The sequence below is a fragment of the Engystomops pustulosus genome, chromosome 11, assembly GCF_040894005.1.
Source record: "Engystomops pustulosus chromosome 11, aEngPut4.maternal, whole genome shotgun sequence".
NCBI lineage: Eukaryota > Metazoa > Chordata > Amphibia > Anura > Leptodactylidae > Engystomops > Engystomops pustulosus.
The window spans coordinates 74,328,280-74,345,637 of NC_092421.1; the positions used below are offsets into that span (position 1 = coordinate 74,328,280).

Sequence of the window (17,358 nt, forward strand, 5' to 3'; positions counted from 1 at the left end):
GCAGCAGTGACATCTAGTGGACTTGGGGGGAACTGCCTTAGTGAATCGCCAGAAGACCCGAATCCTCCACACAGAACACGCTGCTGGATCGCGAATGGACCGGGTAAGTAAATCTGCCCCATTGGCTTTCTATTACAATGTCCTGCTTCTGTCTGTGTCTCCTCAGGATTTGCTTGGACATCCCCCATCTGACATCCACCTCATCGGGCACAGTCTGGGTGCTCACGCTGCCGGAGATGCTGGGAGGAGGGTGCCCGGCATTGGAAGGATAACAGGTCTGGAGGCTCCTGACCTCATCTCTATATTCCTGCAACTTTCTAAAGAACTTCGGGATCCAACGGTCAGATAAGGGTCAATTGTCAGGTTTTAGAAAATCACAGATGACAACGTTTTTCCACTTTACGAGGAATCACTCACCATTATACAGCGTTTAGGGTGCGACCACACACTCAGTTTTTCAGATGCCGTTTTTGATGCCTAAACCAGGAATGTAGAAAAATTAGGAGGTGGAGCAGAACCTTTGAATTTTTTGTCTGACCCCATTATCATCCGCATCTGCTTTTGGCAGGTGGCGTTCTGGCGCATGCGTTTTCGTGTTACCATGCGTTTATAAATGCATTGCAACAGCTGAAGAGAGATTTGCCTAATTAAACAGCTGTTAACACTTGCGTTTACAAAACGAAACCGTTAACACATTGTTAACGCATGTGTTAACCTCATATTAACACATTACATTTTCACCTCTGTTTTCTTGTGGGCTTGGATTTTACATCTTTCAATGTGCGCCCCAAATCACATGTCTACTTTATTCTTTGGGTCGGTGAAATCACGGGGATAAAAAATTTATAAAGGTTTTATAATGTTTTCATACATTTACAAAAATGAAAACCCTCTATACAAAAAAAATCTTCATTTTGCCATCTTTCAATGATACCATGTGCAAATCGCACATGATAATATACATTGTAAAACAAGACAGCCTCCGGTCTTTGCATGACCTAAGGCTCTCATAGCAACAGATCACCGCTCCCTGATGACGACATGGAGAGCGCTGATCTAAGCCAACATGGCAGTGTCCACCGATTGCGGGTGTTACCGGTGAGTGCTTGCTGCAATATACAGCAAATTTCCACCAACTATAAAAATGTAGCATAGTCGGACCATGCGGCAGATTTAACATGCGAAGTCTGACAAAATTGTGTCGCACGCCCTGACCCACGAAGCATCAGTATGTCAGGGCTTCCCCGTGGTGGTGACTATATAGCATGCATGTACTGAGTTCTCTCTATTGGTGGTGTATAATCTGTATGTAGTGAGCTCCCCCTAGTGGTGGAGTATAATCTGTATGTAGTGAGCTCCCCCTAGTGGCGGTGTATAATCTGTATGTAGTGAGCTCCCCCTAGTGGTGGTGTATAATCTGTATGTAGTGATCTCCTCCTAGTGGTGGTGTATAATCTGTATGTAGTGAGCTCCCCCTAGTGCTGGTGTATGATCTGTATGTAGAAATCTCTCCCTAGTGGTGGCTGTATAATATCTATGTAATGAGCTCCCCCTAGTGGTGACTGTATAATCTGTATGTGAGGAGCTCCCCCTAGTGGTGGTGTATAATCTGTATGTAGTGAGCTCCCCCTAGTGGTGGTGTATAATCTGCATGTACTGAGCTCCCCCTAGTGGTGGCTGTATAATCTTTATGCAGTGATTTCCCACTAGTAGTGGCTGTATAATCTGTTTGTTGTGACCTCCCCCCTAGTGGTGGCTGTATAATCTGTATGTGAGGATCTCCCCCTACTGGTGGCTGTAAAATATGTATGTGAGGAGCTCCCCTATTGGTGGCTGTAAAATCTGTATGTGAGGATCTCCCCCTACTGGTGGCTGTAAAATATGTATGTGAGGAGCTCCCCTAGTGGTGGCTGTAAAATATGTATGTGAGGAGCTCCCCTAGTGGTAGCTGTAAAATCTGTATGTGAGGAGCTTCCCTTAGTGGTGGCTGTATAATCTGCATGTAGTGAGCTCCCCCTAGTGGTGGCTGTATAATCTGTATGTAGTGAGCTCCCCCTAGTGGTGGCTGTATAATCTGCATGTAGTGAGCTCCCCCTAGTGGTGGCTGTATAATCTGTATGTAGTGAGCTCCCCCTACTGGTGGTGTATGATCTGTATGTAGTGAGCTCCTCCTAGTGATGGCTGTATAGTCTGTATGTGGTGAGCTCCCCCTAGTGGTGGCTGTATAATCCATATGTAGTGATCACCCCCTAGTGGTGACCATATAATCTGTATGTAGTGAGCTCCCCATAGTGGTGGCTGTATAATCTATATGTAGTGAGCTCTCCCTAGTGATGACTGTAAAATCTGTATGTAGTGAGCTCCCCCTAGTGGTGGCTGTATAATCTGTTTGTTGTGACATTCCCCTAGTGGTGGCTGTATAATCTGTATGTGAGGATCTCCCCCTAGTGGAGGCTGTTAACTTTGTATGTGAGGAGCTTCCCTTAGTGGTTGCTGTGTAATCTGCATGTAGTGAGCTCCCCCTAGTGGCGGTGTATGATCTGTATGTAGAGAGTGTCCCATAGTGGTAGCTTTATAATCTTTATGTAGTGATTTCCTACTAGTGGTGGCTGTATAATCTGTATGTGAGGATCTCCCCCTAGTGGTGGCTGTATAATCTGTATGCAGTGAGCTCCCCCTAGTGGTGGCTGTATAATCTGTATGTAGTGAGCTCTCCCTACTGGTGACTGTATAATCTGTATGTAGTGAGCTCCTCCTAGTGATGGCTGTATAATCTGTATGTGGGGAGCTCCCCCTAGTGGTGACTATATAATCTCTATGTAATGAGCTTCCCCTAGTGGTGATGTATAATGTGTACGTAGTGAGCTTCTCCTAGTGGTGGTATATAATCTGTATGTAGTGAGCTTCCCCTAGTGGTGGCTGTATAATCTGTTTGTTGTGACATTCCCCTAGTGGTGGCTGTATAATCTGTATGTGAGGATTTCCCCCTAGTGGAGGCTGTTAACTTTGTATGTGAGGAGCTTCCCTTAGTGGTTGCTGTGTAATCTGCATGTAGTGAGCTCCCCCTAATGGCGGTGTATGATCTGTATGTAGAGAGTGTCCCATAGTGGTAGCTTTATAATCTTTATGTAGTGATTTCCTACTAGTGGTGGCTGTATAATCTGTATGTGAGGATCTCCCCCTAGTGGTGGCTGTATAATCTGTATGCAGTGAGCTCCCCCTAGTGGTGGCTGTATAATCTGTATGTAGTGAGCTCTCCCTACTGGTGACTGTATAATCTGTATGTAGTGAGCTCCTCCTAGTGATGGCTGTATAATCTGTATGTGGGGAGCTCCCCCTAGTGGTGACTATATAATCTCTATGTAATGAGCTTCCCCTAGTGGTGATGTATAATGTGTACGTAGTGAGCTTCTCCTAGTGGTGGTATATAATCTGTATGTAGTGAGCTCCCCCTAGTGGTGGCTGTATAATCTGTATGTAGTGAGCTTCTCCTACTGCTGACTGTACAATCTATATGTAGTGATCTTCTCCTAGTGATGGTGTATAATCTGTATGTAGTAAGCTCTCCCTACTGGTGACTGTATAATCTGTATGTGGTGAGCTCCCCTTAGTGGTGACTATATAATCTGTATGTCGTGAGCTTCTCCTAGTGGTGGCTGTATAATCTGTATGTAGTGAGCTCCCCCTAGTGGTGACTGTATAATCTGTATGCAGTGAGCTTCTCCTAGTGGTGGCTGTATAATCTGTATGTCGTGAGCTTCTCCTAGTGGTGGCTGTATAATCTGTATGTAGTGAGCTTCTCCTACTGCTGGCTGTATAATCTGTATGTAGTGAGCTCCCCCTAGTGGTGACTGTATAATCTGTATAGTGAGCTCCCCCTAGTGGTGGCTTTATAATCTGTATGTAGTGAGCTCCCCCTAGTGGTGACTATATAATCTGTATGTAGTGAGCTCCCCCTAGTGGTGACTGTATAATCTGTATGTAGTGAGCTTCTCCTAGTGGTGACTGTATAATCGGCATGTAGTGAGCTCCCCCTAGTGGCGGCTGTATAATCTGCATGTAGTGCGCTCCCCCTAGTGGTGATTCTATAATATGTATGCAGTGAGCTCCCCTAGTGGTGACTGTATAATGTGTATGTAGTGAGCTTCCCCTAGTGGTGGCTGTATAATCTGTATGTAGTGAGCTCCCCCTAGTGGTGATTGTATAATATGTATGCAGTGAGCTTCCCCTAGTGGTAGCTGTATAATCTGTATGTAGTGATCTCCCCCTAATGGCGACAGTGTAATCTGCATGTAGTGAGCTCCCCCTAGTGGCGGCTGTATAATCTGCATGTAGTGAGCTCCCCCTAGTGGTGGCTGTATAATCTGTATGTAGTGAGCTCCCCCTAGTGGTGGCTGTATAATCTGCATGTAGTGAGCTCCCCCTAGTGGTGATTGTATAATATGTATGCAGTGAGCTCCCCCTAGAGAAAATTAACAATGTAACAATGGTTCCTTTAAATGTCATATTTTGCTGATTATAATTTCTAAAATTCATTAAGAAGAAAATAATGACTCATAGTAGAAATGGACATGGCTGCCAACTATCAGGCTACTTTTTCTCATTGCCCACTAAGGTCTGGACCCAGCTGGGCCCTGGTTTGAGAACACACCCATAGATGTTCGTCTGGACCCTTCTGATGCAGAGTTTGTTGATGTCATCCACTCGGACAGTAAACTTTTCACTGGTAATGATCTATATACCTATATACCTATAGACCCAGTTCTTATAATAAGAACCTCACCCTAATCTAATCTTCACCAGGTGTCGGGATGATAAGTCCAATAGGACACTATGACTTCTACCCAAATGGAGGAGGTCACATGACTGGATGCCCAAATAAGATTTCAATTCTAAGTAACAGTAAAGGTAAGATCTCACCATATTTACAGTATAGACTCCATTGTGTGACCCCTCTTACAGTATAGACCCCATAGTGTGACCCCTCTTACAGTATAGACCCCATAGTGTGACCCCTCTTACAGTATAGACCCCATAGTGTGACCCCTCTTACAGTATAGATCCCATAGTGTGACCTCTATTACAGTATAGACTCCATAGTGTGACCCCTCTTACAGTATAGACCCCATAGTGTGACCCCCTCTTACAGTATAGACCCCATAGTGTGACCCCCCTGTTACAGTATAGACTCCATAGTGTGACCCCCCATGTTACAGTATAGACCCCATAGTGTGACCCCTCTTACAGTATAGACCCCATAGTGTGACCTCTATTACAGTATAGACCCCATAGTGTGACCTCTCTTACAGTATAGACCCCATAGTATGACCCCTCTCACAGTACAGACTCCATAGTGTGACCTCTCTTACAGTATAGACCCCATAGTGTGACCCCTCTTACAGTATAGACCCCATAGTGTGACCCTTCTTACAGTATAGACTCCATAGTGTGACCCCTTTCACAGTATAGACCCCATAGTGTGACCCCCTCTTACAGTAAAGACTTCATAGTGTGACCCCTCTGACAGTATAGACCCCATAGTGTGACCCCTCTTACAGTATAGACTCCATAGTGTGACCCCTTTCACAGTATAGACCCCATAGTGTGACCCCCTCTTACAGTAAAGACTCCATAGTGTGACCCCTCTGACAGTATAGACTCCATAGTGTGACCCCCCCCTGTTACAGTATAGACCCCATAGTGTGACCCCCTCTGTTACAGTATAGACTGGGTGTCATGGATCCCAATAAACCAATAAGAACTCTCTCAGGCCCTTTAATACTAAACCACATTACCAAACAAATAACCATCAAAAACACGCAGACTCTTCTTTTGTTGGGTATAAAAATTGGTCACAGCTTTATTTTTTAAATAACAATTTTCCAAAAACTCTTAAACTCGTGAAGGCACTTGATTGTGAACTCGTTCCATTGGCCCGGCCGCTGTATGCCAGCTGGCCTCCCAGCTGCCAAGTCGGCCAACCGAGCCTTCACCTCCATTGCTCATTTTCCGCCACCAGCAGAACCGTGTACTCCTACACGGTGCTGCGACCACCACCCAACAAAAAGAGAGCCTGTTCTATACCGTCTTGAATCCCCGACAGAAAAATATCTGTCCCAATATCGTTTAAATGAGCCCCGTCTTCACGCATCAGATTGGCATTATTGCCTTCCAACTCCCTGTGACGCACAACTACCCCACACCGTCCTTGAACATAACGGGACATTCTCGTATTGATGGTGCGTCTAGCCCTCTCCACCGCCGAGCGATCACGAGCACCTCTCCAAACCACCCGTGGAATCACCTCTGACCACACCACCACCACTTCCGAAAAGAAGGACAAAATGCGCTCCAGGTCCTGTCGCATGAGGGTAAGCAACTCAGCCACACGTACAGTGCACAGATCATTACCCCCCGCGTGCAAAACTAAAACCACCGGGCCAGAGGTAGATCTGCTGATGGACACCGCTTCGGGAAGCACCTGAACCCATCTCAAACCCTGAATGCCCCTCCAACACACGTCAGCTTGGTGAAACCCGAGACTCCGGCCTCCCGGACGACATGCGGCCCTCTGGCCCGCCCAGAAAATATAGGAATGCCCCAATAACCAAACCGCCGGCCTGGGGCGCACCATACCAGCAACTCCTGAAAAACAAAATTGAACAATATGAATAAAAACATCACAATAAATCAGGACGTATGTATCGCGCAAAACACGCCGATCTCCATCGCCCAATTTTCATAACTTCCGAATCCGGAAGACCCGTCCTGGCAGCCTACGTTGCCGCCCCGATACGGAAAGAATGAGTGCGGTAGTTACTGTGGTCCACCCCCAAAACCCCAAGGCATTTCCGAAAAATAGTCTGGAATTGATAACGGGTGAGGGGGGAACCATCCTCATGAACCAAAAAACACGAACCCGCCGTTGCGACCGAAGAAAATTCCCGCACTAACGAGACCGGACACGAGGAACCGCCCACCGACTCCAAGCGAATCCAGGCGCCCCGACCGAACACATCAGTCTTTGAGCGTCTTACCCGAAGGCGAACGATACCCGCACCCAAAGACACATCCCCTTTTTGTAACCCGCCTGGTCTAGCCGCAGAAGGGGGGACTAATTCGGCTATCCGAAATGCGCCGAAAAAGGCCAAGCTAAAGGCCGTTGAAAAAAGCAAGGATTCAAAAGGGGAGGAACACACCACGGAACACCCCTTAATCAGATCGCATAACAAAGCAAAAGAAACCGGCCGCCTCGATTAGCCAGGGATGTGCTCCCTACGCCAACCCTTCAAGGCCTGTCTGATGACAAAAGTCTTCGTGGGGTCGGCCAGCCCGAAAAACTGCAAAAAGAAGGACACCCCCGCTAGCCGACGCTGCGCCACTGCCCCCGATATACCCGCATCCCGCATACTCAACAAATAATCCTGAGTCACCCTTGTTCTCATAGCAGGATCCCGCCATATGTCCCTATCGCCTGCCGCTTGCAACCAAGCCCCCCACGCCTTACCATACTGCTGCCATGTAGCGGGGGCCACCGAGGAACGAACCATCGCCATCAACCGTGGATCAGGCTCCACATATGGGGAGGGCACTGACACCCCTCCATATCCGCTCCCGGGAACCGCTGCCGGAAAACCTGAAAATCAAGGCGAGATAGCGGGTCAGCAATTACATTATCAACTCCCGGCACATGTTGTGCCCTGAACATGATGTTCCACTCCAAACATCTAAGGACCAGGTGCCTCAGCAACGCCAACACTGGAAGGGAAGAAGAAGTCAGTTTGTTAACAGCAAACACAACCCCCAAATTATCCGTCCAAAAACAAATCCGCTTATTCGCAAACGAATGGCCCCAGAGCTCAACTGCGACAACAATCGGGAACAGTTCCAACAACGTCAGATTGCGGGCGGCCATTCGGGCGGCCACGGCTCGGCACACCATGCGGATCCGAAAATCGCCCCAAAACCATGCCCGCCCGCAGCGTCCGTGAAAAGCGAAATCTCTGAGTTAGGAACCTCTGGGGCCTGCCAGCACGTCATGCCATTATACCCCAGCAAAAAACTTTCCCATACCCGCAAATCAGCCCGGTGCTGGGCAGAAATACGAATACGATGCTCAGGGTGGCAAACCCCTTTTGTGGCCAGGGACAAGCGTCGCGAAAAAACTCTGCCCATGGGCATAACCCGACACGTGAAAACCAGCAGACCCAATAACGATTGCATCTGCCGCAGCGTGACCTTCCTGACTCCAAGAGCTTTTCGAGCTTTTCCTTAGGCAAACGGAAAACCATCGCTTCGGAATCAAGTTCTATCCCCAAAAAGGACAAAACCGTGCACGGGCCCTCCGTCTTATCCGCCGATAAAGGGACCCCGAAACGTGACATAAAAAACTGGAAGGATTTTAACAGATGTGAGCAAACCGGGGAAGCAGCCGGTCCCACAAACAAAAAAATCATCCAGGTAATGTGTGACCGACCGAAATCCAGTTTCGTATCGGACCACCCACTCCAGGAATGAACTGAAAAGCTCAAAGTATTTGCAAGAAATGGAGCAGCCCATAGGGAGGCAGGTATCGTAGTAATACATCCCATCAACCATGCAACCCAAAAGATGGTAGCAATCTGGGTGCACCGGCAAGAGCCGGAAAGCCGACTCGATGTCTGACTTTGCCAGCAAAGCCCCCTGTCCCGCCTGCCGCAACAAGAAAACTGCCCTGTCGAACGAGACGTAAGAAACGAAAGCCTGCGGGGGGAGCGCCTACGGGTGTCCCGGGAGGAGGTGGAAGACTGCGATGACTGGCTGCGGGACCTACCACGCCTACGCCTTGGAGCACTGAACCCCGAGAATGGCACTATGGGGGTGGGGGCAGTGGGGGGTGAGAAGAACTGCCCGGAAGCAGGCTGCCCTGACTGACCCCCCTGGGGGGCAGCCACCGTCCCACTAAACTGCGGCTGCTGCATGAGAGGCTGGGCGGTTCCTGAGGCCGGCGCCGGCCCTTGGCAAGGGGCCACTGAACCCGGGGCGCCCATAAACGGCGTGCCCGCCGGGGGAGGCATGGCGGCAGCGCAGGGCTGCTGAGGCTGCGCCCCAGTAGAAGGTAAACTTGCCGGGGGTCTTGACAAACAAGGGGGGGGGCCGAGGACGAACCCCCCGCCGGATGCGGAGTCAGCGCCGGGACCCCGCCACCCGCCTGCGAGTGAGCGGAGGTATCCGAGGAGGAGGGACCGGAGCTGAGGTTGCTGCCCATGGCCGGGAGAGGAGCGCGTGGTGCAGAGAAGATGGCGGCCGCGCACTGCAAGGGAGGCACTTCCGGTCGGAGCTCACGTGACCGGAAGTGGGCGGAGTCAGGGGCGGAACGGGAGCCGCGCCACAAACCTGAGGCGCGCTCCCGCCCGCAGGAAGGCCTTGCACCGCATCCACTGAGGTATGGCGCCCGGACCTGCCGGAGCGCCGGGAAGCATTAGGACAGGTAAGGGAGTGACCGGAGCGGGGACGGGAGGAGCGGGGAGAGGAGGAGGGGCTAAGCCGAGCCGGCGGGCGCGACACGCGAGACGACCGCCGCCCGCCGCTTACACTCACCGCAGGCGCCGCATCAGTAGCTTGCACGGAGGAAAGAAACTGTTGCAGCCAGCCATCACCCTCCGTTTGCATGCGGGCACGGAAGGCCGCTGCAAGAGGGTCCTCCATTATTCACAGGCTTAGACCTGGACACAGCAACCGCTTCTCTGCCAAGCTTGTGACAAAGAGGAAGCACCCACCCCCTACACCGGCTTAAATACCACACGCCAGTAGGCGTGAATAACTATGAGGTAGTAGGGTGGGGATGAGCTATAACCCACCCCTAATTAAAGTGCCACCAGCCCTTGAACATAACCTTGAGTTAAACTAAAAGAGCAGACACCATTCTAGGGGCACCTTCCTTAATTAGTCAGGCGTACCCCGCAGACCCCATAGTGTGACCCCCCCTGTTACAGTATAGACCCCATAGTGTGACCCCTCTTACAGTATAGACCCCATAGTGTGACCCCCCCTGTTACAGTATAGACCCCATAGTGTGACCCCTCTTACAGTATAGACTCCATAGTGTGACCCCCCTGTTACAGTATACTATACTGTAACAGGGGGGTCACACTATGGAGTCTATACTGTAAGAGGGGTCACACTATGGGGTCTATACTGTAACAGGGGGGTCACACTATGGGGTCTATACTATAGACCCCATAGTGTGACCCCCCTGTTACAGTATAGACCCCATAGTGTGACCCCTCTTACAGTATAGACCCCATAGTGTGACCCCCCTGTTACAGTATAGACTCCATAGTGTGACCCCCCTGTTACAGTATAGACCCCATAGTGTGACCCCCCCTGTTACAGTATAGACCCCATAGTGTGACCCCTCTTACAGTATAGACCCCATAATGTGACCCCCCCTGTTACAGTATAGACTCCATAGTGTGACCCCCCCTGTTACAGTATAGACCCCATAGTGTGACCCCCCCTGTTACAGTATAGACCCCATAGTGTGACCCCTCTTACAGTATAGACTCCATAGTGTGACCCCTCTTACAGTATAGACCCCATAGTGTGACCCTCCTGTTACAGTATAGACCCCATAGTGTGACCCTCCTGTTACAGTATAGACCCCATAGTGTGACCCCTCTTACAGTATAGACCCCATAGTGTGACCTCTCTTACAGTATAGACTCCATAGTGTGGCCCCTCTTACAGTATAGACCCCATAGTGTGACCCCCTCTTACAGTATAGACCCCATTGTGTGACCCTCCTGTTACAGTATAGACCTCATAGTGTGACCCCTCTTACAGTATAAACCCCATAGTGTGACCTCTCTTACAGTATAGACCCCATAGTGTGACCCTCCTGTTACAGTATAGACTCCATAGTGTGACCCCTCTTACAGTATAGACCCCATAGTGTGACCCCTCTTACAGTATAGACCCCATAGTGTGACCCCTCTTACAGTATAGACCCCATAGTGTGACCCTCCTGTTACAGTATAGACTCCATAGTGTGACCCCTCTTACAGTATAGACCCCATAGTGTGACCCCTCTTACAGTATAGACTCCATAGTGTGACCCCTCTTACAGTATAGACCCCATAGTGTGACCCCTCTTACAGTATAGACCCCATAGTGTGACCCGTCTTACTGTATAGACTCCATAGTGTGACCCCTCTTACAGTATAGACTCCATAGTGTGACCCCTCTTACAGTATAGACTCCATAGTGTGACCCCTCCTATAGTTTGGGTTTCCTCTATATTTTGGTTTATTGTTCCTTCCGATATTTTGCAGACGCTTTCCACATTTTGGCGTGTAACCACTTCCGCTCTTTCCTCTACTTTACGTACAGCGTGCGTCACCCCGGGGGGCTCAGAGGTTTCCCCTGTGACAGCTACGAGGACTTCCTGGAGGTGAGTTGTGACCTCCTGCTCATCTCGCCCCCGCTGATTATACAAGCTTCTCCTCTTATTTTCTGCCCAGGTAAAGATTTCACGGACCCTCATATCTCGCAGATGCACTCAGCGTCCGGTCATGTGACTTTCCAAGATGCAAAAGCTCATCAGTAAATAAATAATTGTATTTCACTTTGTCCTCAGGGCTCCTGTTTCCCCTGCCCCCCTGGTGGATGCCCCTCCATGGGGTACTACGCCGATTCCACCCCCTTCAATGCCAGCATGAGGCAGAGCTTCTACTTAAACACCGGGGGCGACGTCAACCATTTCTCCAGTAAGTGATGATTAGAGGATGTGGGGGTAAGTAGGTCATGGCTGGGACCTGATGGAGCAGAGCTGCAGTGTAAAGCATGGAATAGTCAGTCTCTAATATATAATGCACATCCACTGGAGCCACAGATGTTAGCGGAGACATAATAGAGCAGAGCTGCAGTGTAAAGCATGGATGAATCTCTAATAGTGCACATCCACTGGAGCCACAGACCATAGCGGAGGCATAATAGAGCAGAGCTGCAGTGTAAAGCATGGATCAGTTTCTAATATATAGTGCACATTCACTAGAGCCACAGATCATTGCGGAGACATAATAGAGCAGAGCTGCAGTGTAAAGCATGGATCAATCTCTAATAGTGCACATCCACTGGAGCCACAGACCATAGCGGAGGCATAATAGAGCAGAGCTGCAGTGTAAAGCATGGATCAGTTTCTAATAAATAGTGCACATTCACTAGAGCCATAGATCATTGCGGAGACATAATAGAGCAGAGCTGCAGTGTAAAACATGGATCAGTCTCTTATAGTGCACATCCACTAGAGCCACAGATCATTGCGGATACATAATAGAGCAGAGCGGCAGTGTAAAGCATGGATCAATCTCTTATAGAGCAGATCAACTGAGACATAGTGGAGACATAATAGAGCAGAGCTGCAGTGTAAAGCATGGATCAATCTCTTATAGAGCACATCAACTGGAGCCACAGATCATTGCGGATACATAATAGAGCAGAGCGGCAGTGTTAAGCATGGATCAATCTCTTATAGTGCACATCAACTGGAGCCACAGATCATTGCGGATACATAATAGAGCAGAGCGGCAGTGTAAAGCATGGATCAATCTCTTATAGCGCAGATCAACTGAAGCCACAGATCATAGTGGAGACATAATAGAGCAGAGCTGCAGTGTAAAGCATGGATCAATCTCTTATAGTGCACATCCACTGGAGCCACAGATCATTGCGGATACATAATAGAGCAGAGCGGCAGTGTAAAGCATGGATCAATCTCTTATAGCGCAGATCAACTGGAGCCACAGATCATAGTGGAGACATAATAGAGCAGAGCTGCAGTGTAAAGCATGGATCAATCTCTAATAGTGCAGATCTATTGGAGCCACAGATCATAGAGGAGGCTTATTAGAGCAGAGCTGCAGTGTAAAGCATGGATCAATCTCTTATTGCGCAGATCCACATGAGCCACAGATCATAGTGGAGACATAATAGAGCAGAGCTGCAGTGTAAAGCATGGATCAATCTCTAATAGTGAATTTATTGATGTAATTTTACTATTCTTACTCAATAAACTTGGACAAAGGGGGAGATTTATCAGTGCTTCTATGCCTGTTTAATCCTGTATCTACTATGGAGCATGAAAGGTGGCAGGAAAGGCTGGTAGAAAAGCTGTCTAGAATATAGAGGCTATCGCCTTAGTGCTAGGGCTAATACCCTCTCCTCCACCCCTGCAGTGACAGTCCACAGGCTGGGCTTCCCTTATAGGCTACTTAGTTCTGCCTCTGGAATGTTATTGCCTACCAGCCAGTCGGATAGCCTGCTTATCACCAGGTGACGTGAACAGTAAATACAGAGCATCACTATTTTTACATGTAAAGGACATCTACCATCATCAGATGGTCCTGATACTGATGGTAGACTCCTATAATTTACCTCTTCGTCTTTTTCCTAAGGCGACCTCTAGGCTCTGGGGGCTGATAATTTATTTCTGCCAGGTCCTGCCCGTGTATTGCTCACCAGGCATCCAGCAAAACTGGTGCATTCGTGCCAGCTGCAAGCATGGAAAGTTCTGCAGGATTCGCAGGCTGCTAGGATGTGTCACCGACAGTCTGAGCGATACACGGCGGGACCCGGCTGCAAGAAGCACAAAGAAAATCATCAGCCCCCAGAGCCTGGAGGCTACAGACTTTCTAGGATATAGTAGAAAAGCCCTTGGAAGAAGAAGAACCAAAGAATAGGTAAGTTATAGGAATCTCCCCTCAATATATCTGACGATAGGCATCCAAGCAATAATTACATGGAAATACCCAAACAGAACAGTAGATGGCAGTGATGTGCACATGAGCTCAGACCGGGGTTGTATCTAGTTATACTGGATTTTATATCACCCCCTGTGTGTCCCCCATATGGTCACATACTGTGTATATGTCACCCCCTGTGTGTCCCTCCATATGGTCACATACTGTGTATATGTCACCCCCTGTGTGTCCCCCATATGGTCACATACTGTGTATATGTCACCCCCTGTGTGTCCCTCCATATGGTCACATACTGTGTATATGTCACCCCCTGTGTGTCCTCCATATGGTCACATACTGTGTATATGTCACCCCCTGTGTCCCCCCATATGGTCACATACTGTGTATATGTCACCCCCTGTGTGTCCCTCCATATGGTCACATACTGTGTATATGTCACCCCCTGTGTGTCCTTCATATGGTCACATACTGTGTATATGTCACCCCCTGTGTGTCCTCCATATGGTCACATACTGTGTATATGTCACCCCCTGTGTGTCCCCCATATGGTCACATACTGTGTATATGTCACCCCCTGTGTGTCCCTCCATATGGTCACATACTGTGTATATGTCACCCCCTGTGTGTCCCCCATATGGTCACATACTGTGTATATGTCACCCCCTGTGTGTCCCTCCATATGGTCACATACTGTGTATATGTCACCCCCTGTGTGTCCTCCATATGGTCACATACTGTGTATATGTCACCCCCTGTGTCCCCCCATATGGTCACATACTGTGTATATGTCACCCCCTGTGTGTCCCTCCATATGGTCACATACTGTGTATATGTCACCCCCTGTGTGTCCTTCATATGGTCACATACTGTGTATATGTCACCCCCTGTGTGTCCTCCATATGGTCACATACTGTGTATATGTCACCCCCTGTGTGTCCTCCATATGGTCACATACTGTGTATATGTCACCCCCTGTGTGTCCCCCATATGGTCACATACTGTGTATATGTCACCCCCTGTGTGTCCCTCCATATGGTCACATACTGTGTATATGTCACCCCCTGTGTGTCCCTCCATATGGTCACATACTGTGTATATGTCACCCCCTGTGTGTCCTCCATATGGTCACATACTGTGTATATGTCACCCCCTGTGTCCCCCCATATGGTCACATACTGTGTATATGTCACCCCCTGTGTGTCCCTCCATATGGTCACATACTGTGTATATGTCACCCCCTGTGTGTCCTTCATATGGTCACATACTGTGTATATGTCACCCCCTGTGTGTCCTCCATATGGTCACATACTGTGTATATGTCACCCCCTGTGTGTCCTCCATATGGTCACATACTGTGTATATGTCACCCCTTGTGTGTCCTCCATATGGTCACATACTGTGTATATGTCACCCCCTGTGTCCTCCATATGGTCACATACTGTGTATATGTCACCCCCTGTGTCCTCCATATGGTCACATACTGTGTATATGTCACTCCCTGTGTGTCCCTCCATATGGTCACATACTGTGTATATATGACCCCCTGTGTGTCCCTCCATATGGTCACATACTGTGTATATGTCACCCCCTGTGTCCTCCATATGGTCACATACTGTGTATATGTCACCCCCTGTGTGTCCTCCATATGGTCACATACTGTGTATATGTCACCCCCTGTGTGTCCTTCCATATGGTCACATACTGTGTATATGTCACCCCCTGTGTGTCCCTCCATATGGTCACATACTGTGTATATATCACCCCCTGTGTGTCCCTCCATATGGTCATATACTGTGTATATGTCACCCCCTGTGTGTCCCTCCATAAGGTCACATACTGTGTATATGTCACCCCCTGTGTGTCCCTCCATATGGTCACATACTGTGTATATATCACCCCCTGTGTCCCCCCATATGGTCACATACTGTGTATATATCACCCCCTGTGTCCCCCCATATGGTCACATACTGTGTATATGTCACCCCCTGTGTGTCCCTCCATATGGTCACATACTGTGTATATATCACCTCTTGTGTCCCCCCATGTGGTCACATACTGTGTATATGTCACCCCCTGTGTCCTCCATATGGTCACATACTGTGTATATGTCACCCCCTGTGTCCTCCATATGGTCACATACTGTGTATATGTCACTCCCTGTGTGTCCCTCCATATGGTCACATACTGTGTATATATGACCCCCTGTGTGTCCCTCCATATGGTCACATACTGTGTATATGTCACCCCCTGTGTCCTCCATATGGTCACATACTGTGTATATGTCACCCCCTGTGTGTCCTCCATATGGTCACATACTGTGTATATGTCACCCCCTGTGTGTCCTTCCATATGGTCACATACTGTGTATATGTCACCCCCTGTGTGTCCCTCCATATGGTCACATACTGTGTATATATCACCCCCTGTGTGTCCCTCCATATGGTCATATACTGTGTATATGTCACCCCCTGTGTGTCCCTCCATAAGGTCACATACTGTGTATATGTCACCCCCTGTGTGTCCCTCCATATGGTCACATACTGTGTATATATCACCCCCTGTGTCCCCCCATATGGTCACATACTGTGTATATATCACCCCCTGTGTCCCCCCATATGGTCACATACTGTGTATATGTCACCCCCTGTGTGTCCCTCCATATGGTCACATACTGTGTATATATCACCTCTTGTGTCCCCCCATGTGGTCACATACTGTGTATATGTCACCCCCTGTGTGTCCCCCCATATGGTCACATACTGTGTATATATCACCCCCTGTGTGTCCCCCATATGGTCACATACTGTGTATATGTCACCCCCTGTGTCTCCCTCCATATGGTCACATACTGTGTATATGTCACCCCCTGTGTGTCCCTCCATATGGTCACATACTGTGTATATGTCACCCCCTGTGTCCCCCCATATGGTCACATACTGTGTATATGTCACCCCCTGTGTGTCCCTCCATATGGTCACATACTGTGTATATGTCACCCCCTGTGTGTCCCTCCATATGGTCACATACTGTGTATATGTCACCCCCTGTGTGTCCCTCCATATGGTCACATACTGTGTATATGTCACCCCCTGTGTGTCCCTCCATATGGTCACATACTGTGTATATGTCACCCCCTGTGTGTCCCTCCATATGGTCACATACTGTGTATATGTCACCCCCTGTGTGTCCCTCCATATGGTCACATACTGTGTATATGTCACCCCCTATGTCTCCCTTCATGTGGTCACATACTGTGTATATGTCACCCCCTTGTGTGTCCCCCATATGGTCACATACTGTGCATATATCACCCCCTGTGTGTCCCCCATATGGTCACATACTGTGTATATGTCACCCCCTGCGTGTCCCTCCATATGGTCACATACTGTGTATATGTCACCCCCTGTGTGTCCCTCCATATGGTCACATACTGTGTATATATCACCCCCTGTGTCCCCCCATATGGTCACATACTGTGTATATATCACCCCCTGTGTCCCCCCATATGGTCACATACTGTGTATATGTCACCCCCTGTGTGTCCCCCCATATGGTCACATACTGTGTATATGTCACCCCCTGTGTGTCCCTCCATATGGTCACATACTGTGTATATGTC

At 48.8% G+C, this 17,358-nt stretch overlaps 1 protein-coding gene across 2 annotated transcripts in view; it reads left to right on the plus strand.

Moving 5' to 3' along the window:
• The window catches only part of LOC140105992 (pancreatic lipase-related protein 2-like), a 75,198-nt gene that overhangs the window by 22,714 nt on the left and 35,126 nt on the right, over positions 1-17,358 (plus strand). Inside the window, exons 5-9 of one of the 2 annotated variants that reach the window (XM_072130136.1) lie at positions 167-275; positions 4,616-4,726; positions 4,804-4,908; positions 11,313-11,501; positions 11,618-11,747. In XM_072130136.1, the coding sequence (XP_071986237.1) occupies positions 167-275; positions 4,616-4,726; positions 4,804-4,908; positions 11,313-11,501; positions 11,618-11,747 (644 nt within the window). The remainder of the gene's footprint in view (positions 1-166; positions 276-4,615; positions 4,727-4,803; positions 4,909-11,312; positions 11,502-11,617; positions 11,748-17,358) is intronic. The other variant, XM_072130135.1, reaches the window with a different exon arrangement.